This window comes from Dipodomys spectabilis, unplaced genomic scaffold, assembly GCF_019054845.1.
Source record: "Dipodomys spectabilis isolate Male_0828 unplaced genomic scaffold, ASM1905484v1 ptg000115l, whole genome shotgun sequence".
Taxonomy (NCBI): Eukaryota; Metazoa; Chordata; class Mammalia; order Rodentia; family Heteromyidae; genus Dipodomys; species Dipodomys spectabilis.
Window position 1 is genome coordinate 12,679,654 of NW_024870792.1, and position 22,903 is coordinate 12,702,556.

The 22,903-nt window shown below is 36.7% G+C and overlaps 1 protein-coding gene across 2 annotated transcripts in view; it reads left to right on the forward strand.

Annotated features, from left to right (window-relative positions):
- The window catches only part of Pde1a (phosphodiesterase 1A), a 232,424-nt gene that overhangs the window by 132,342 nt on the left and 77,179 nt on the right, over positions 1-22,903 (forward strand). For both annotated transcript variants that reach the window (XM_042688345.1, XR_006148683.1), the window contains one exon: positions 4,121-4,234. In XM_042688345.1, coding sequence (XP_042544279.1) covers positions 4,121-4,234 — 114 coding nt within the window. Of the gene's footprint in view, positions 1-4,120; positions 4,235-22,903 lie in introns of those variants that run through there.

Sequence of the window (22,903 nt, forward strand, 5' to 3'; positions counted from 1 at the left end):
ATTTATCTATCTATCTATCTATCTATCTATCTATCTATCTATCTATCTATCTATCTATCTATCTATCTATCTATCTATCTATCATCTATTTATTTATTTATTTTATTGTGAAAATACCATACAGAGGGGTTACAATTACATGGGCAAGATAACGAGTTCATTTCTTATCAACCAGTGTTGCCTCCTCCTTGTTTCCCCTTCCCATCCCTTCCCATACTCCCCCCCCCCACCCCCCACCCAGTCCTCTCCCCCCGCCCGGTCTCCCCCCCCCCCCACCAAAGTTATAAAGTTCGTTTTTCGACATAACGATTTGTACATCTCATTGTTGCAATGGGTCCGCCTGTATCCCTAGTTAAACGATTTGTTTTTGCCCTTCCCCTCCACAAATTATACCGACATCAAGTACAGTGAAAGCATGGGTTATACCGTGGGGGAGGGATCAACATAGAAATAATCTTATAAATATGTTAGAAACAATTGCATGAAAGAAAAAAATATTTGAATATTTATCTTGGGGTTCATTCCCCTAACATCACCTTATCTGACCTTTCCTGCTTGTCTCAGACGTATACTAGTTATTGCAAATAAGGGAAACCATGGGACCTATGTTTCTTTGGGCCTGGCTTACTTCACTTAATATAATTTTTTCCAAGTCTTTCCATTTCCTAACAAATGGGACAATGCCATTCTTTCTGATGGAGACATATACTTACTTTTCTAAAAAACGTCTATCCCAAACTCTCAAGCCTTCTTTCAATTATTTCAGTACATATACATGGATATGATAAGGAAGTTTCTATTTCCATGACTTCACCAGTTGTCTTAACGAGCTGAGAACAATTGAAGTTCGCATCGCTGTCAGCTGCTGTTTGGATATTTCAACCCTTTTCAAAGTCTGTTTACTTCCATGTGAATTTTTATGACTTGTTATTTTTTTCTGTCATTTAAATTTGTCAGGGTCAGTGATTCCAAAACTACCAATTAATGAACACGACTTCTCAAGTAAGTCACTTAATTTGTGAGCAAAATATTTGATATTTTATTTTAATAGGGAACTATGTCATTAAAATTCTTTTCATTATTATCAAAAGAACAGTTAATTACCAAGACGTAATATTGGTAGCCTAGTTCTTTTAGTCCTTCCTTGTTTGGGAAGGAAAACTACATTCCATTATAATATACTTTTAGTATTTCTTGGTTTATCCATTTGAGATTTTTTATCTGTGGACATCAAAAATAGAAATAATGGAGGTAAGTCTTGCTTATTAGTTCTACATCCTGGCCTTCTCAAAGGAGACTGGTGCATAATCTCTTGCTATTAACATTTATAGCAGAGTGACTAATAATATTATTCATTTGCTGATATATAAATGATGCTTTTCTTCCTCTAAGATTTCAAGATCGTATTCTTAAAATATATTGAATTGTGATGCAATCGAAGCTTCTGTCAAAACAAGAAGCTCTGAATATTCTGCCAGTTTCATTGTTCATCAATTTCTATTTTCCTTAGCTGACTTTCTTCCTATATCTTGTGTGTGCATGTGTGTGTGTGTATGTGTGTGTTTATGTGTGTGTGTTTATATGTGTGTGTGTGTGTTAGTGGGGTTTGAATTCAGGGCCTTGTGACTATTAGGCAAGTACTACACAATGTAAATCATGCTCCTAGGTCTTTTTTGGCTGTTGCTACTTTTTCAACCATGGTCTTTTGTGTTTTCCTATACTTCCTTACAGCTTGGATGAAAGACATATACCACCCAGTGGGCTTATTGATTGAAATGGGGTTCTTGTTGACTTTGGCCTGGGCTGGCATTGGACCAGCACTTAGAAATGTGAACCACATCAATATTAACTACTTCATTTGATCTAGTAAATTCCTGAAATGACCACACATCTTTTTTCTGAGATTTCTCTTCCCCTTTACTTGTGCTAAATTTCTTGTATGTCTCTGCTTTGTTGAATGTATTTCCAAATGACTTCTTATAAAAGAGTGAAGGAATGTGGTTGAGAGGGTTGGGGGAGAATTTTGAAAGGGATAACATTGCTCAAGATGCATTATATTCATTAACTGCTTTGTTGTGACAACTCCTTTGTATAACTTAAAGATAACAATAGTAATAATAATAATAACAATAAGAAGAAGGAGGAGGAGGAGGAGAAAGAAGTGGAGGAAAAAGAGGAGAAGGAGGAGGAGGAAGAGGCGGCGGCATAGAAAGTCAAATTTTTTGAATTGTTGAGTATTTGAATATGCTCTTATCTTTTCCACCAACTTTCCTGAGTTTTCCTGAGTATATGGAATCTTAGGTAGTCCATAGGACCATCTTTGTAATATATACCCAGTGAAAATAACACCACCAGTCTCTAAGCAAGCCTTCCAAGTGTCAGGCACCGTTTGATTCATCACTCACATGCCCATGGAAGTGTCCCTAATGTGCTCTATCACTGGCCTATTTTACTAATGGGAAAATGACCTTTTCTCTGATAATCTCTCCATCTCCCCAATGTTCCCTTTGCATTGAACTCCAGTGAGCTGCATATTAGACCTCCTGAACTTTCTAAATTTGTTAACTTTTTATGAGTGTCATATCCACCTAGTTTTCTTTTTGGTCTCCTTTCTGGCAGAGTAGCCAAACATTTCCTTCTTTAATGGACATTTTCATGTAAACTCTTGGTGTTAAATTCCAGAATGTCTTCATCCCTATTTCTTCCATTTACAAAGTGATGGCATTATATTATTGCTTTTTGCATCTGTTCATGTTTTTCTTTGCCTTCTGTATTTTTCCATGTCTTTCACATTTCTGTAATATGTTTGTTGGGATTTTTTTGTGATTTAATGTTGGAGCTTTTCTCCTTGGCTACAATTACAGTTGAGATTTTTTGAACAGTGTTATCCCTCATTTCTTTAAAAGGTTTTTTTTTGACACTTAAACAATTATAGTCTTCACACTACACACTAAACTTTGATCCCTTATTTTATTATGTTCTCTGAAGAAGCAGAACAACAATAGATGAAATTCTTTTTTTTTCTTTTCTTTCTTTCTTTTTTCCTTTTTTGCTGGTTCTGAGTCTTAAAATAAGGGTTTGGGTACCATCACTGAATTTCTTTTGTTCAAGGCTAGCGCTCTACCACTCGAGCCACAACTCTACTTCTGGCTTTTCTTTTTTTTTTTTTAAGTAGTTTATGAAAATAAGAGTCTCATCGACTTTCCTGCACAGGCTTGCTTCAAATTTCAGTCCTCAGATCTCAGGTCCTGAGTAGCTAGGATTACAGTCATGGGCCACCAGTGCCTGGCTAGACTAAATTCAAATGTACTCCTGTGGAATATACTTTTATGAAGCAATCCTATGTATATATGTATATAATACTCCTATGAAAATATTTCAAATATATTGTTTTTAGTTTTTAAAAGACTATTCTTGATATATGTGCTTACATTATATATAATATACAAATATTATCTATATCTTTACTACTGAATAGTGTTAAGTGAATAAGTCAGGCCCAGAAAGACAGAAAACAGCTTTTTTCTCATATCTGGAAGCTAGATCTAATTTATAAATATACAAATAAACACATATGAACTTACATGCAAGTGTACATAAAAATATTAATCAAAGTGTGATATTTGCAGGGGAGACTTCAAATGGTGTAATTCCTCAGAAAAACAAACCCATGGTCCAACAAGATGAATACCAGGAAACTAGTACTTGAATGGTGTGCAGGAGGCAGGAGTTTAAGAAAATGGGTGAATGAATGAAGAGAGAAAAGGGAGGAGGATGCCATCATAATATCCAATGTATATGCTATGAAATTAAGAAAATTGTGGGGATGGGTTGGGTTGGGAGTGATGGTCAGAGGGAAATGCTAAAAGGGGTGGCATTGATCAAAATGCATTGCATTTACAAGCTGGTATGTTGAATAGTAGCCTTTTGGTACAGCTTCTTAAAGATAATAAAAACATAATTTCAAAATGTCTTACTTATACAAAAACTGAATATTTCAATTCAGCTATATGGAACTATGTCAAATATTGGCCCAGTTTTCATACTTAATGCTGTACTATTTTCCACAGTTATAATATAATTAATAGATTGTTCTCTTTGGCTCCTTTTTTTGAAACAGACTAAGATGCCTAGTGAAACAGCTGGAGAGAGGTGATGTCAACATCGTAGACCTGAAGAAGAACATTGAATATGCAGCATCAGTGCTGGAAGCTGTCTACATCGATGAGACAAGGTGCAGTTTCATTTCCACTCCACTTTATCCTGGTTGTTTCTGTCCTCTTTCTCACACAGGAAGTTAATATTAGTATGGAAACAAAATTTAAAAAAAATCATAATTTGAAAGGATCCTTTTCATGCAGCTAATTAATTGGGCTATGATTTTATATATATATATATATATATATATACACACTTTACTCTGAATAGTGCAATATAATAGTGCAACAGTAATGTTATAAAATGAAAAAATAATTTAAATGTCTTCTCCCGTGTAACCATCCTTCAGCTCACACTTGTATCAGGAGTATGTGTAAGCTTACAGTTTTTTGCAAAGATCCTTCTGAGAAAATTGGGTATTATGTGCCCGTACAACTTCATAAAACTCTGTATGGACAGATTGCTAAAAGACATTTTCTAAAATGTTGTCCTTCAAACACAGCCTCAGTCAGCAGAGGAATAAGAAGGTAAGAAATGGAGACTTGTTTGAAAAGGATTGTTAATCTGATACGGTGGCTCCCAGACAAACCACTAACTCTTAATGGGATGTTTGCAAATTCAAGAGACTTGGCCAGTGCCTCTTGGCATTTGCAGGGTCCCTGAGATTGGTTTCTGGTTTTCACTTAATTAAAGACAAAGGTGACAGCCTATAGAAGTCTACTTGTTGAAATCAGAGCAAAGAGGGAACCTGATGAGGGAGAAATATACACAATCACTGGAAGTTGTCAAAGTGGTTATTATTGTGTGCATTTTACTAATGAGAACTAAACTTCATTTAAACACCTCTACAACTTATTAGATAAAAACTGCATTATTACCAGTTTTTTTCTATGAGGGAACTAACCCACAGAAACATTACATACATAGCTTACCCAGAAGAATAAATTCAGGAGTGGGAGTAAGGCCTTGAAAATCTAACTACTAAATAAAATTCTCATCCTCATTGCTGTTTTTTAAAATTATTTTTTATTGTCAAGGTGATGTACAGAGGGGTTACAGTTACATAAGTAAGGTAATAAGTGCATTTCCTGTCAAACTTGTTACCCCCTCTGTCATTTTTCTCCTACTCTCCCTCCCACCCGCCCCTTGGTTTTGTGTATATCACTGTTGCATTGGTTATCCCTTGTCCTCTGATGCTGTTTTAACATAGAACAATCTGGTGGTTTCTGAGTCTCAGTGTGAGTGTGGATGGACACTCACATGTTGCCAGAGTCTTGAGACCCTGGGGTGCATTGATTATGTTTCTCATTTTTTCCCCAACTCTACCTTCAATCATCACGGTTTGATGTCTTGACATCTGCCACAGGGGAGTATTCATGCCATGGAAAATGTCAAATGCTGTAAATCAGCAGTTCACTTTACTCAGAGACCTGCATTCAGAGAGAAATGTATCATCATGCCACTGATTAACCCAAGGATCAACTCTTAAGAATCTGTCAAGGGCTGGGAAGGTGGCTCAGTGGTAGAGTGCTTGCCTTGCATGCCTGAGGCCCTGGGTTCGATTCCTCAGCACCACATAAGCAAAAAGAAAAAAGCCAGAAGTGGCGCTGTGGCTCAAGTGGTAGAGCACTAGCCTTGAGCTGAAGAGCTGAGGGACAGCGCCCAGGTCCAGAGTTCAGGCCCCATGGCCAGATCCCCCCCCCCCCAAAAAAAAAGAATCTGTCAAGAGCTGTGATTTTATGACAAAAGTACCAACTTAGGAAATTTTATTTATTTTTTTATTTTTATTTTTATTTTTTTGGGGGGAGGGGGGTCCAGTCGTGGGCCTGAACTCTGGGCCTGGGCGCTGTCCCTCAGCTCTTCAGCTCAAGGCTAGCGCTCTTGAGCCACAGCGCCACTTCCGGCTTTTTTTCTTTTTGCTTATGTGGTGCTGAGGAATTGAACCCAGGGCCTCATACATGCAAGGCAAGCGCTCTACCACTAAGCCACCTTCCCAGCCCTTTTAAATTATTTTTATTGTAAGAGTGTATACAGAGGGGGTTACAGTTACAAAAGTAAGGCAATGAGTACAGTTCTTGTCAAACATTGTTAGCTCCTCCCTTATTTTCTTCCATCTTTCCCTCCCCTTCCCCTCACTTTCCTTTCTCCAAAGTTGGAAAGTTCATTTCCAACACAGTATCTTGTGAGTATCAAAAAACAAAGACATTCTAAACAACAGTACTTAATCTGGCTTGATTTCTTATACATGCAGAATGACAGAGTAGTAAACTGAGGATATGTCTGTAGATGTGAGTGTATAATTATTATTATTATTGACTTTTGTGGTACTGGGAATTGAACCTAGGACATTGTACTTGCTGGACAAGTGTTTTGCCACTGAGCTTCATCCCAGCCCATGTGTATAATTACTAAAGTAGTATTTGTTTTAGGAATATTAGTCATATATAAATTATTTCAAAGAAATAAGGGGCCAGGTGCCAGTGGCTCACGCCTGTAATCTTAGCTATGCAGGAGGCTGAGATCTGAGGATTTCATTCACAGCCAGCCCAGGCAGGAAAGTCTGTTGGACTCTTATCTCCAATAAACCACCAGAAACCTGGAAGTGGTGCTGTGGCTAAGTGGTAGTGCTCTAGCCTTGAGCTGAAGAGCTGAGGGACAGCTCTCAGGCCCCACAACTGACCAAAACAAAAAAAAAAAGAATCTCAAAGAAATAGGGCTCAGGAAATATTTCATTGTCTTTCAACTTAAATTTTAAAGCCTATTAAAAACTTCTGAAATTAAAAAAAATTTAGATTACTTTTTTATTGTCAAGGTGATGTACGGAGGGGTTACAGTTACATAAGGTAATAAGTATATTTCTTGTCAAACTTGTTACTCCTTCCCTCATTTTTCTCCTACTTTCCCTCCCCTCCCCTCCCCTCCCCAAGTTGTACAGATCATCCACGTATTGTCTTATGTGTATGGCTGTTGCGTTGGTTCCCGCCTTGTCCTATGTCTCACATTCTGTTGTTCCGCTTCCCTTCCCTAATCCAAGTAAATGTATATACAATACCAGGGTACCAAAATCAAATACAGCGACAACAGGGGACATACCATAGGGAGAAGAACATACAAAAGAAACCAAAAGAAATCAGGTAGTATATTAAAAACAACAACAACATAGAAAAACCTCTTGTGTCCATGTCTTGGAGTTCATTGTGCTTAGCACAATCTTAAATGGTCATATGTACATAGATATTGAGCTGTTCTGCTCATCTGCTAAGATTATCCTAGACATATACTAATTATTGCAAATAAGGGAAACCATGGGACCTATGTTTCTTTGGGTCTGCTTACTTCACTTAATATGATTTTTCTAAGTCTTTCCATTTCCTTATAAATGGAGTGGTGCCATTCTTTCTGATGGAAACACAGAATTCCATTATATATACATATATATCACACACATTTTATACACACACACACATACACACACACACACCACATTTTCTTGATTAATTCATCTACTGAGGAGCATCTGGCTTGGTTCCATAGCTATGGTGAATAATGCTGTGATAAACAGTTGTGCTGGTAGCTTTAGTATGGTCTTGTTTGTGATCATTTGGGTAAATGCCCAAAAGTGGGATTGCTGGGTCATAGGGGAGCTCTATGTGGAGTCTTTTGAGGAAGCTCCGTACTGCTTTTGATTTTTATTGTTATTATAAAGGCTATTACAAAGGGGCTACAGTTACATAAGTTGGATAATGAGTACATTTCTTTGTGGACAATGACAGTAGTTCCATCACACTTACCTATCTTTCCCTCCATCCCTACATACAAGTTGTATTGTTAATTCTCAACATAATGCTGGAGTATTTTTAATGGAAAATTATTTGTAGGAAAAAAAAACAGATTTAGTGAATAGTCAAGAGAGGGTGTGGTTTAGAGTTGGCTAGAGTTTCAAAGAAGACAATAAGTCAGGATAAAACAAGTTCCTACATGATTAAAAATGTATGTGTTCATACACATACATCTTCCCATTAAACATCACTGATTGTGGAGTTTTGGTTAAAAAAAATTCTTGATTTTTTTGAGAAAAATAGAAGCAGAGCTTCTGATGGAAATTGAATTCTGATCTTTGTGGAAATTATAGCAAATTTCCCTAGTGAATATGATAGTTGGTGATTTTTATAAAGACACTTTCATATGCAAGTGCCAATATTTTGAGACTTTCTTTTAGATGGGTCTCTAGAGGCTATTATTTTTCAGGGTTGCACATTTGTAAGCCAGAAACAAGAACTTAAAAGAAATAAAAAAGCCGCCATTATTTCAGTTGGTACTCTGCCAAGTAAACTAGCACCACTGGTCTCATAAACATCCCTGTAGGCAGCTGGTTGGGTGTTGTGCTTTCATAGATGAACATGTGCTTACTAATATCTAAATAGACAAATGTATAACTTTATTTTGGTCAATATGTACTTATTATCATAGCATATAGACTCTAGGCTCAGAAAGAGTGGCTATTCAAAGCCTCGATCCTCTGTTTAGTATTCTCTTTCTTCAAGAAAATTGCTATTTAGATTTATTATTTATCAAATAAAGATGATGCTCATTTTATAATGGCTGACACAGAATTAAATGTTGCAAAATTCTGACAGACTGAAAGTTGGGTGACAACCATTGTTTTTCTAAGAATACTTCACATTTTTTCAAGAATGTTTTGCACTTGGGGATATATAATACATTAAGATATATAATTTATGTTTTCTACTGAAGATATCAAATAATTTCCTAACAGCAGCTTTTGATCTTGAAATGAAAATGTTAGGCTCTAGTTGCTAAGGAATGGAAGCCAAGCACAAATGAACAGAAACATTGATGCACTTCAAAAATTTGGTCTGGTGGAAAATGAGTGTTCTTTAGACTAAGAACTTTGACTTAGTATAAAGTTTTACCAGGGAACTTTTTTTTTGTCGGTCATGGGGCTTCAACTCTTGGCCTGGGCACTGTCCCTGAGCTCTTCAGGCAAGCACTCTACTGCTTGAGCCACAGAGCCACTTCTGGTTTTCTGGTGGTTAATTGGAGATAAGAGTCTCACAGACTTTCCTGCCTGGGCTGGCTTTGAACTGTGATCCTCATATCTCAGCCTCCTGAGTAGCTAGATTACAGGCGTGAGCCACTGGTGCCTAGCTACCAAGGAACTTTGACTCATTTATTAGACAGTTATTAATTACCTGAAGTCAGTACCAAGCTCACTAGCACCAGAATCGTAAGTATAATAGGTAGCTGGTGGTGGTCACGAATTGTGATGACAAACCTGGACAATGGTACTGATGCTGCCAAAAAGGGAAAGGAATTGAGAGAGCACACTGACCAAGTATAAGAGAAAACACTAAGTAGCAGCACTGAGTCATATCCAGAGAGAATAACATAAGATAAGAATTTAGAGACTTAGAATTCCAAACAAGATAGAAATAAACTTGCAGGTGTCTCCTATTGTGAATGTGTTCACTCTCTGTAATAGCCTCCCAATCCATTCTTATGGAGATAGCTTCTAACTAGAGGGCTTAAGGTGAAAATGTGTGTAACATGCTGATTATATGGGTATGGAAGGTGTAAAGGTGACATTTACAGAGATGAGTTGGGGAATTATGATCCTAAGTCTCAGATGTTTTAAAAGTATTTTCCCTGATGCCAGTTTTCAATAGTTAGAGCTCATTTGCTATTTGGATATGTTCCTGGTCTAAAGAGTTTGAGATGGTTGAGTAGAACTATACTTATTTCACCAGTCTTAGAGCCAGCCAATGCTAGCTGAACTGTTTCCAGGCAAGTTATATCCTTTTGCTATGCATCCAACTAAATATAGGAGCATGAGCTTCCTTCAGTTCCCTGAATTGAAGCTAAAATCAAATGTAACTTCTATAAAGCCTTACTGATAAACATTTTCAGAGTCATCAAGTCCAGTCCTTTCAAAGAGAGACTCTACCAAGCATCTTGCTGCCTCCCCTGGGTTTGATGCCCACCTCACAGACCAGTTAAACGTTCCCCGTGGAAAGCCTTTCAACCTATCTCCTATGCTGAGTTCAGAATCTGAACAAAAAGGAAATGGCTGCTTGAGAGTAGTGTTCAGAAAAAAATGACATATTCTAAACAACACAGAATAGCAGCTGTGCTCCTAATGGAGACAATCTGAATGCTACTGTTCAGAGAAGGTTAGCTTGCTTCTTGGATTCCTATTGTTCTTCTTTTGTATGCCAGAATAGAGCTTCACTGTATTTTAATGTAACTAAAGGATTTATTCATTTTTATGAAACAAAAGAATGGTCTTTGCAGGGGGATAATAAAGACTACAGAGTACAATGAGTTTTTTATTTATTTTTAATTTATTTTTTGCCAGTCATGGAGCTTGAACTCAAGGCCTGCGCACTGTCCCTGAGCTCTTTTGCTCACAGCTAGTGCTCTATCACTTTGAGCTACAGTGCCGATTCTAGTTTCTGGTGGTTAATTGGAGATAAGAGTCTCACAGATTTTCCTGCCTGGGCTGACTTTGAGCCGTGATCCTCAGATCTCAGCATTCTAAGTAGCTAGAATTATGGGCATGAGTCACCAGGACCTGGCAAGATTTGTTGTTGTTGTTGTTGTTGTTTCCAAAGTCAAGTTTTCTTAGTTCAAACCATTAAGATAAAAATGTCTTGTGGAGTTGCTTTAGTGACTATAGTCTGGGTGAAAATGGAAGTGTGTGGGGTCAAAGGGTAGTTTAAAAAGGCAGGGAGAAAAGGAAAACACAAGTGTTTAAGGTTAGGCATGGAATTACCAAAAAGGAGAATAAAAATAGACACAGAAACAGGCAGCATATCTGAAGAATTAGATGGACAAATTAGCAGACATCAGGTTTACTAAAAAAGGCTACATAAAGCTGAGTGCTATGATTCATGACTATAATCCTAGCAACTCAGGGGTTGACATCTGAGAATCTTGGTTCAAATTCAACTTGGGGCAGGAAAGTCAGTGAAACCTTTATTTCCAATTAACAGCCAAAAAATCTAAAGTGGAGCTATGGCTCAAGTGGTAGAGTGACAGCCTTGGGGAAGAAAGCTAAAAGGCCAAAACCCAGACCCTGAGTTTGAGCACTAGTACTATTGTGTGGAGGGGAGAGGGGGTTTACATCAAATGCTACAAGAACATGGATAGCATACAAAATTCCTATTAAACAGTGTAAAGAAATAGAAACTGCTACTAGCCATATTATTATGTATGGAGAAGTAATGAGGAATGGCTTTGTGAATAAAATAGTATAAATTATTTTTTTCAAGAATTTGCTAGTATAAGAAATAGAAAAGATAAAACATTCGTTTATGCAGACTTATATTTGAAGAAGGTTTTAGTTTGATTTTGTCCATATTGCTTTTGGATGGAAGGCTAGCATCTGCATATGGAAGTGAAAAATTGAACAAGCTATCTGGGATAGAAGATGTTTCATCGAAAGATCAAGTCAAGAAGTTGTCTAGAAAAAGAGAAAAGTAGCTCAGCTTAGTGGTAAATATAGATGAAAATGAAAGTGAACTAGGACACAATAAGGTTCTTCAAGTAAGTAGCATAGTCAAACCAAAAAGATTAGATAACATTTTACTTTCAACTTAGCTCTTCTGCATAGAGGAGGGTCCATAATAATCGGGGCCAAATTATGAACAGTGGGTTGTAAAACTCATGCATCAATGGGACATAGAGTGCAAGCTATTATTTGGGGTGGTTAATCACTCCAACCCTCATGTCATGATGATATTGACTCATACCTGATCCTTTGACATGAGAGTAGAAAAGAAAAACAGAAAAGTACTGAACAAATGAATAGCTTTTATGCATATATCAGTTGTCAGAGGAAACCTAAACAAAATGGTTAATTTGTTGCTTCTCATTGCCAGAACACCAATGGATAGTGCTAACTACAAAAAATAGGTTGATTCAGGACACAAATGATGTCAACAGAAAAGCTCTAATGCTTTGAGTTGTAGCAAGACAGTGACAATATATTCCTGTACATCTTCCTACTGTCAAACATGGCAGCAATGGAAAGATTTTCTTTCCCACGGGATCTAATAAAAATATATGTTATATTTCATGGGCTCTAGTCAGATAATTTGCTTATCCTTCAATCATTGTGCTCAGGAGAATTTAATATACAAATTCCAGGGTCATGTATTACAGGAATCAGGTACAGGGTCAATTCTATTTAAATCACTTGCCTAAATATTGGGAATGGAGTGCTTTATGAATAAAACAAGTTATATATAAACTAATATGTTTATGTTAGAACCACAAGTAAAGAAACTTGGATTAGGTTTGTGTGGGACACTGAGAAAATACCTTGACTTGAAGTTCAACAAATCCTAACCTGGCTTGACTCCTACTAATTAGTATCTGGGAAAGAGATTATTATTATTTTATTCTCTAGTCATTGCTTTTCTCACATGGAAGATGAAATCCTAATTCTTCTCTATTCTGGAATTCTGTGGTCTTTGCAGACCTGTTTATTACTAAACTATCCTGGCCACGAGGAGAATGAAAAGAGGGAATGTTTGTTATTTGCTTATTTCAAATATGGGCTTTTTTATTTTTAGATTGCTTCTATATGGAGGAGACCCTGAGAAAATTTTCAGTTAGAAGGAAATATGCTAAGACATTGTTCAGCAAAATGTTAAAAAGCAAGTTATAATTTTTAAAAATTTGCTAAAAATCAAATTATGAGTTCCATTTTTATGGTAGGAGTTGTAGGGAGGGTGGTTGTTTAGAAAGCTGTGTTTGTAGGCTGTTCTCACCCTACATAGATGGACTGTGAAAAGCAAGCTTGGAAAAAGTCATACAACTTTTGATTGGTTTTTATATTTTCTGTCCATCTGTGGTATGTTACTTTACATAAACATGCAAAAACAGCCTCACTAGAGAAAAGGAATAAAAACAAACCTGAACAGATCTTTTGAGAAAAGATGTTAAATAATATCTTACTAGTGTAATATTTTGAACCAATAAAATATAAATGACTGTTTGTCCTGGATTTGAAAAATATATTATTTTCAGTATTAATTTTTCCTTATAATGATATGAACAACGAAAACTATTTGCCTTAAATATGGCATATGTTGCATATATTTCTCCTAAATATCCTGACCTCCTTAGGATTACATATATTGAACATCAAAGACAAGTTCAAATTCAAATAGAGCATGCCCAGCATCCATTTTGTCTTCCTAGTCAAACAAAATCATTTTATTAAAAGATTCAGAATTCTGTTAGCAAGCCTATTTTAATGTATATGTTGCCTCTGTCTGCTGTCATTTTGCTCATGTCATCTTCATCCATCAGAGCTAGTTATGAGGCTGTCTCAAACTATTCTAGTACAGGTTGATTCTGTACCAGGATCTCACTGTCCTTCAGTTTCCAACAGGAGAGATGGCAAGCTCCAGCTTTAGGATTCTGGACACTTATTTTGAATTCTCTGTCAGCCTCTTATGGTTTTAGAGGTGTTGAGATCAAGCAAGATTCAGTGTCCATTCTCAAGTTCTCTCCTGCTCTTCTTCCTGACTCTTCCTCATTAACCTCTGGCATCTTTAATCACAGGGATGGTAACTTTGTTCTGACTCATCAGATACTCTTCTATTTTATTTGCTGGACCATTCTACTTCTATAGGACCTAGAGTTTGGAACAAAATAAAGATATGGCTATTTTTCATATCTCAGATTACTGTGTTTCAAAGGTAATTTGAATTGGCAATTGAAATCATGCTGTCAATTGAAATCATGATGATCAAATGTTAATAAGATTTTTTAAACCTTTGTTGTTGTTGTTGTTGGTTGTTGGGCTTGAACTTAGGGCCTGGGTACTGTCCCTGAGTTCTCTTGCTCAAGGCTAGCACTCTATTACTTGAACCACAGCACCACTTCTGGTTTTTAAGTGGCTAATTGGAGATAAGAGTCTCAATGGGGACTTTTCTGCCTGGGCTGGCTTTGAACTGTGATCCTCAGATCTCAGCCTCCTGAGTAGCTAGGATTATAGGCACAAACCACTGATGGCCGGCTTTTTAAAAACTAAAAAAAAAACTTGAAAAAACTTTTCTGTATCATATTTTCATACATGAAGCAGAATCTAACTGAAAATGTTAATAAATGAAACAATTAGTTTTAAAGTAACAAAAAAAAAATTGCCTGCATTCCTCAATGGATTATTACTGAACACCTTTAAACACCTGAATAAATTTTAGCTCTTGAAGATCATGACTCTCTATTATATTTTTGTTCATTCATATTATGAAGCAGTTTATTTTTTGTTCATATGTACATAGATTTATTGTAAAGATACTGTACAAAAGGGTTACAGTTACATGAGCAAGGTAATGAGTCAATTTCCTATTGAGCATTGTTACCCCCTCTTTTGTTTTTCCCCTACAATCCCTTTCCTTCCCATTTCTCCAACTCCTCCCTCCCCCCACAAAGTTGTAAAGTTCATTTTCAACATAGCATCTTGTACATCTCGTTGCTACCATGGGGTCATCCTGTATCCTTATTTTACCATTATGTTATTTTCCTTCCCCTCCCCAAATTAGAAAAATGTATATACAAGATGCAGGACACCAGAATCAAATACAGTGACAACAGGGATTATACCATGGGGGAAGAACATACAAAAGAAACAAACAAAAAATCACATAGTACATTAAAAGTACTTAGAAAAGAACAGCAAAAAGATAAAACCTCTGTGTTCCTATCTTGGGGTTCATTTCACATCAGGTTATATGGTCATATGTACATACCTTTTGACTTTTTCTGCTTATCCTAGGCATATACTAGTTATTGCAGATAAGGGAAACCATGAGACCTATGTTTTTTGGTGCCTGGCTTATTATGAAGCAGTTTCTATATATACTGATAATCACTTTACTGTTCGGCTGGACTACCATTATATCCCTGTTGCTGTCATCACCACCATTTGGGCTTCATGGGAATAAAAAGAGATTCCTGCTAGTCGATGGTGGATCATGCCTGTACATAATTTTAGCTATGCAGGAGGCTGAGATCTGAGGATCACATTTTGAAGCCATCGCAGGCAGGAAAGTCTATTAGTCGCTTACCTCCAATAAACTACTCAGAACAATCTGGAAATGATACAATGGTTCAAGTGGCAGAGAACTAGCCTTGAGCCAAAGAAGCTCAGGGACAGCACTCAGGCCCTGAGTTCAAGCCCCTAAGACAGGCACAAAAAAGGGAAAGAAAAGAACAGAAAGATTCCCTTTCTGCCTCTCTCATACTCCTTTCTTCTGAGTAAACCCAAGTTGTGTTATTCTTTCTTCTCCCCTGTTCACTTGAGAAACTGAGTTTTGAATTTAGCAATCCAGTATCCTACAGATAATTCCCACTTGGGCCTACACAGGGATTATTTTCCTATGATTCTCCAATATTTCCATGTAATTCACCAGTATTGTCCATCTCTTTCTGTGAAATAATGGACATGAAAATAATCAATTCCTCTACATTCAAGTTACAGAGCAGAATAAAGTCTTATTTTCCTAGCAGGGAGGGTGAATGGAGAACGCAAACGTGCATGTTTATCAAAATTACCTGGAGGGTTTGTTGAAATTGGGTTATGGGCTCCAATCCCAGTATTTCTAATCTGATAGGTGTTCATTAGAACCCATTCCTAACAGTTGTCAGGTAATGGTGATTATGCTGATCTAGAGACATACTTTGAGAGCTTAGTACTAAAGGATGTCATAATAAGGCTACCAAAAGAGACAGAGACAGAGAGAGGGAAAGAGAGGGAGGGAGAGAGAGAGAAATAAAGAACATGGGAATTTCACTTAGAAATGTGATGTGTTATCAAAAATGTTGGTCACAGCTTGCCCAAAGTTATGTCTGAGATTATTTTTTTAATTTTTATTTTTTATTGTTACAGAGAGGTTACAATTACATGGGCAAGGTAATGAGTGCGTTTCTTATCAAGCATTATTGCCTCCTCTTTGTTTCTCCTTATCATCCCTTCCCATATTCCCCCCCACAACCCCCCCCCCGTGCCAACGTTGTAAAATTCATTTTCGACATAAATCTTGTACATCTCATTGTTGCAATAGGTCCACCTGTATCCCTATTTAAACAATTCATTTTTTCCCTTCCCCTCCACAAATTATACCAACATCAAATACAGTGAAAACAGGGGTTATACTATGGGAGAGGGATATACAAAGGAGATTTTTTGTATATTTTTTTATTGTAAAAATGCTGTACAGAGGAGTTACAGTTACATGATGATTTTGTGCTGGATGATTTTGCCTCTCCAGCTTCCCGTGGAAATTTCCTTGAACAGGGGTGGCGATTTGGAGATTAGCTATAACTTACCGAAGACTTTGGATACTAGGGAACAAGGCTTATCCTTTGATATGTATTATCATTAACTCTCCTTGGTCTTGAAAGCTGCAAAGCCTTTTTAGGTACCTTCTCTGGTCTACAGCCGCACGCTTTTCCTCTTGTTATGGCTTTTAGCAATCCTGGAAAGATTCAAGTAGATGGAATATGGAGTTCGTTTTTTATATTTCATATTCCTGACTAGAAATTGGAATCCTTAGCCAGAGCAATAAGTCAAGAAAAAGACATTAAAGGGATCCACATAGGGGAGGAAGAAGTTAAACTATCTCTTTCTGCAGATGACATGAGTTTATATCTTAATGATCCTAAAAGCTCCATCCCCAAATGCTTAGAGCTTATAAACCACGTCAGCAAAGTAGCAGGATACAAAATTAACCTACAAAAATGAGACGCCTTTCTGTACACCAACAAGGTACAAGCAGAAAGGGAAATCAAGTAAACAACCCCATTTACAATAACCTCAAAAAAGTATCTAGGAATTAACCTAACCAAAGGTCTATTTCATGATAACTAAAAAAGCCTTAAAAAAATAGGAATCATAGAGGATACCAGGTAATGGTATCCCATGTTCCTGGATAGGCAGAATTAATATAGTGAAAATGGTTATACTGCCAAAATTGATATACACATTCAATGCAATTCTCATTAAAATTCCAATTACATACTTTACTGAAATAGAGAAAATAGTCCAAATATTCATATGGAACAACAAAAGACCTAGAATAGCCAAAGCAATTCTAGGCAAAAGAATTGAGGGATCACGATACTGGATTTCAAGCTTTACAACAGAGCCATAATAACAATGACAACTTGGTATTGGCACAAAAAGAGACCCAAAGACCAATGGAACAGATTAGAGGACCCAAAAATAAAACCATATACATACAGTTGATCTTTGACAAAGGAGTCAAAGACATACAGTGGAAAAAACAGAACTTCTTCAACTATTGGTGCTGGAAAAACTGGGTGGCCACATGCAGAAAACTAAAAGTGGAACCTAGCCCATCACCATGCACTAACATCAACTCAAAATGGATTAAAGACCTTAACATCAAACCTGAAAGTCTGAAACTACTGCAGGACAGAGTAGAAGAGACACTTGAACTTATAAGCACAGGCAGAAACTTCCTGAACAGAGTCCCAGGGTCACAACAAATTAGCGAGAGACTTGACAAATGGGACTACTTTAAATGAAAAGTTTTTGCACAAACAAAGAAACAGCAACCAAACTAGAAAGAATGCCAACTAATTGGGAAAAATATTTACCAGCAATATATCAGACAGGGTCTAATATCCATTATACACAGGTATCTCATAAACTAACCCATCAAAAACCTCACAAACCAATCATGAAATGGGCAAGGGAGCTAAAGAGAGACTTCTCAAAAGAAGAGATAAAAATGGCAACAACAAAAAAACACACATAAAGAAATGTTCATCATCCCTGGCTGTAAATGAAATACAAATAAAAACAAAACTGAGATACCACCTTACCCCAGTCAGAATGGTCTGCATCCTAAATTCAGCCAACAACAAATGCTGGAGGGAATGTGGAGAAAGAGGAACCCTATTTTATTGTTGGTGGGAATGTATACTAATACAACCACTTTGGAAAGCAGTCTGGAGGTACCTCAAAAAGCTAAATATAGACCTCCCCTATGACCCAGCCATACCATTCTTAGGCATCTACCCTGAACAACAGTAACCAGTATATAAAGACACATGCACCTCCATGTTCATTGCAGCACTGTTTACAATAGCCAAGATTTGGAAACAACCCAGATGCCCCACTACTGATGAGTGGATCCAAAAATTGTGGTATCTATATACAATGGATTATTATTCAGCCATTAGAAAGGACAAAATAATGGCATTTTCAGGGAAATGGATGGAACTAGAGCAAATTATTTTGAGCAAAGTAAGTCAAGAACAAAGAGACAAATGGCTCATGATCTCACTGATATGTGGATGCTAAAGCCAAATTGCAAGAAGACGACAAAGTAAACAGGACTTCCAAAACAAAGGACAGCCACTCATTTTGTCATGTCATTACTAAATGACTCCATGTTCTTGACCATCTATATCGTAGATATATGCACACAATGGAGGGAAGACAGGAGGAGGACACAGAATAAGCCAGAAACAGATCAACATACAACAAAGGAGACCATCAGTTGTACTGGACATAGAAGAAAAGGAACTAAGCAACCCAAAGACAGCGATGGGAAGGGAGGAATGAGACAGAAAGAGGAAACAGCCTACAATAAGCAAAAGGAAAGAAATGTAAACATCATGTGATGTGGAAAAAATAATTTGTATTGTCAAAGCTCATAGAATTCACAAACTGTATAGACCATGATAATGATAATGTGCCTTATGAAGGTTAAAATGTGTTTGTGACTTTAACTAAGGATCACTATTTCACGATACTGTGAAATATATGAAATTTATGTTATCACCTAATCTTGATTTAAAAAAAAAAGTGAGAGAAGGGATGGGTTAGGAGCAATGGGTGACAGTGTTGTCAGACACCTTGTATTCATATAGTGTTTTGTAGAATGGGAACTTCTTAAAGATAATAATAAAAAAATTTAAAAAAAGAAAAGGCGACATGCCTATTCTCTGAAAAACAGGATAAGATCAATGTTAGGTAAATACTATTTTACTGTGGTAAAACATGAATAATATAAAATTTGCCACTTTAATAATTTAAAAATATTTTTGCTGTTATTGTAACAGTGACGTATAGAGGGGTTGCATTAACATAAGCCAAGTAATGAGTATATTGCTTTTTGGACAATAATACCACTTGCCTTGCTCTCTCCCAGTTTTTCACTCCTGATCCTACACACAAATTGCATAATTCATCTAGTGTTAATAATTTTAAGTAAAAAAAGTCTGGAGGAAGATAGAGGAGGAGAAGCTGGAGGGTTAAACAAGCTCTCACATAGAAACCATAGAATTTGAAGCCATCAAATCTGACCAATTAGACAAAACAAAGTAGAAAGCCTTGAGAGTAGGTTAGACCATGAAGAAGATCGAATCTCAGACTGAACACAGCCTAGATATTATAGAGAAAGAACATACAACTATTCAAGACAAATCTAAGAAATACAATAGATCTTGTCAACATTTAGAAGACACCATCAGAAGGCCTCATTTAAGGCTAATGACTGTAGAGGAGAGCCTAGAGATAGAAGTGAATGGTCTAGGAAATTTATTTAACAGGATCCTACCAGAGAACTTCCCACAAGTGCAAAAATATACACCCATTCAGATACAAGAAGCCTTTAGAACCCCAAATAGATCAGACCAGAACAGGACATCCCACCATCACATTGTAATCCACACAGGATCAATTGAGACCAAGGAAAGGATCCTTAAAGCTGTCAGGGGAAAAAGATCAATCATATAAAAGGAAACCACTCAGAATAACTTCAGATTTCTCAGCAGGGAAAATGAAAGCAAAAAGAGCTTGGAATGATGTATGTCATGTCCTAAAAACAAACAACTATCAACCAAGAATATTGTACCCTGATAAACTCTCCTTCATAACAAAAGGTCAAATAAAAAGCTTCCACAGTAAAGAAAAATTGAAATAATACAGCTGCACCAAACCAGACCTATAAAAGATAATTAAAGATGTCCTAAACATAGAAAACCAACAAGAGCACAATAAAGGTCAAGAAAGAGCCCCCAAACAGAGAATCCAAGAATCATAGGAAGAGTCCAGTTGGCATAGCCCCCATGAAGGTGGATAACATGGTAGGAACTACCAAACATATTTCAGACCTAACAATCAATATTAATTGACTTAACTCTCAATTAAGCAACATAGACTGTCTAGTTGGATCAAAAAGCAAGATCCTTCTATATTCTGCCTTCAAGAGACACACTTTGCCCACAAAATCACACATTCTGAAAGTGAAAGGCTGAAATAAAATCTACCAAGCAAACAGCCCTCATAAACAGGCGGGAGTTGCAATCCTAATATCAGATAAAATAGATTTCAAATTGAAATTAGTGAGACGAGATAAAGAAGGTCATTATATACTAATTAAGGGATCTCTCCTTCAGGAGGATATTACAATTGTAAATATCTATTCACCAAATAATGGAACACACATATTTATCCAAGAAACACTACTTTCTTTCAAATCTCACATAAATCAAAGACATTAATTGTTGGGGACTTTAACACAAAACTATTCCTGCTGGATAGATCAACCTGGCAAAGCTCAACAGAGAAACCTCGGATCTAAACAACTGCATAGATCAACTAGACTTACAAACATCTACCGAATATTTCACCCAGCAGCATCAGAATGCACATTCTTCTTAGCACCACATGGAACATTCTCCAAAATAGACCATATTTTAAAAAGCAATTTTGTCCAAATTCAGAAACATTGAAATTATGCCCTGCATTCTCTCAGATCACAAAGGAATAAAATTAGAATTCAACATCAAAAGCCACTAAAAATAAATCCTGTAACACATGGAGGATGAACATCACACCGTTGAGCCACTAGAGGGTCATGGAAGAAATTTGGAAGGAAATTCAAATGTTTATGATATAACAAAAATGAACAACAAATTACCAGCTCCTCTGGGACACAGCAAAACAGTACTCAGAGAGAAGTTTATAGCTCTGAGTTCCTACAACAAATTGAAGAGATCTGAAACCAAAAATTTAATGAGGCACCTGAAGCTCCTTGAAAAAGAGCATCAAGCTAAACCCCAAACCAGTAGATGGAAACAAATAATTAAAATTAAATCCCAATTAAATGAATTAAAGTCAAAAAAAATCCATAAAAGAATCAACAAAACAAAGAGTTGGTTCTTTGAAAAAATTAACAAAATTGACACACCCTTAGAAAATCTTATCAGAAAAAGAAGAGAACACACTCAAATAAATTCAGAGATGCGAATGGAAACATCACCACAGAAACAACTAATATTCAGAACATTTTAAAGGAATACTTCTCAACCCTTTTTGCTAATAAGTTTGAGAATCTGGACGAAATGGACCAATTTCTAGCATGCTGAAACTAAACCAAGATGATTTAAACCAACTTAACAGACCCATATCAAGCATCAAAATAGAAAAAGAAAAAAGAAACCTCCCACCCAAGCAAATCCCAGGACTGGATCGATATACAGTTGAAATCTACAAGGCCTTCAAAGCAGAACTCACACCAATAGGCCTCCAACTCTTCAATGAAATTGAAAGGGAAAGTTCACTACCAAACTCTTTCTATGATGCCATCGTAAGCTTCAAGCCAAAACCAAGCGGGGACTCATCAAAGAAAAAGAACTATAGACAAATTTCTTTGATGAGCATCAATACAACATTTCTCAACAAAATTTTGGCCAATCGACTTCAACAACTCATCAAAACAATGTTCATTTCAGGGATGCCAAGCTGGTTCAATATATGCTAAATAATCATGGTTATTTTGATATTTCAATTTCTCAATAGATTCAGAAAAAGCATTTGAGAAAATCCAACACCGCTTTATGATGAAAGCTCTGGAGAAGCTAGGAGTCCAGGAAACATTTCTCAATACAATAAAGGCTGTGTATGACAAACCTACAGCTAGCATTACACTTAAAGCTAAAGCCATTTCCTCTAAATTCAGGAACAAGACAAGGATGTGCACCCTCTCCATTTCTCTTCAATTTAGTATTAGAATGCCTAGCTAGAGCAATAAGACAAGAAGCAAACATAAAGTGGATCCAAATAAGGAAAGATGAAGTAAAACTCTCCCCCATCTTTGCAGATGACATGATCTTGTATTTAAACAATCCCATGGACTCCACTCCCAAATTACTCGACCTGATTCGAAACTTTGGCAGAGTAGCGGAGTATTAAATTAATCCTCAAAAATCAATGGCTTTTCTGGATGCCAATAAGGAGAAGAGCATGGCTGAAATCAGGAAAGCAACTCCTTTTGTAAAAGCTCCACAAAAAATAAAATCCTCCTTACTTCATTGTTGGTGGGAATGTAAACTTGTTCAACCACTTTGGAAAGCAGTATGGAGGTTCCTCAAAAGACTTCACATAGAGCTCCCCTATGACCCAGCAATCCCACTTTTGGGCATTTACCCTAATGTTTACAAACAAGACCACACTAAAGCTACCAGCACAACTATGTTTATTGCAGCATTATTTACCATAGCTAAGATATGGAACCAACCCAGATGCCCCTCAGTAGATGAATGGATCAAGAAAATGTGGTATATATACACAATGGAATTCTATGCCTCCATTAGAAAGAATGACATTGCCCCATTTGTTAGGAAATGGAAAAACTTGGAAAAAATTATATTAAGTGAAGTAAGCCAGGCCCAA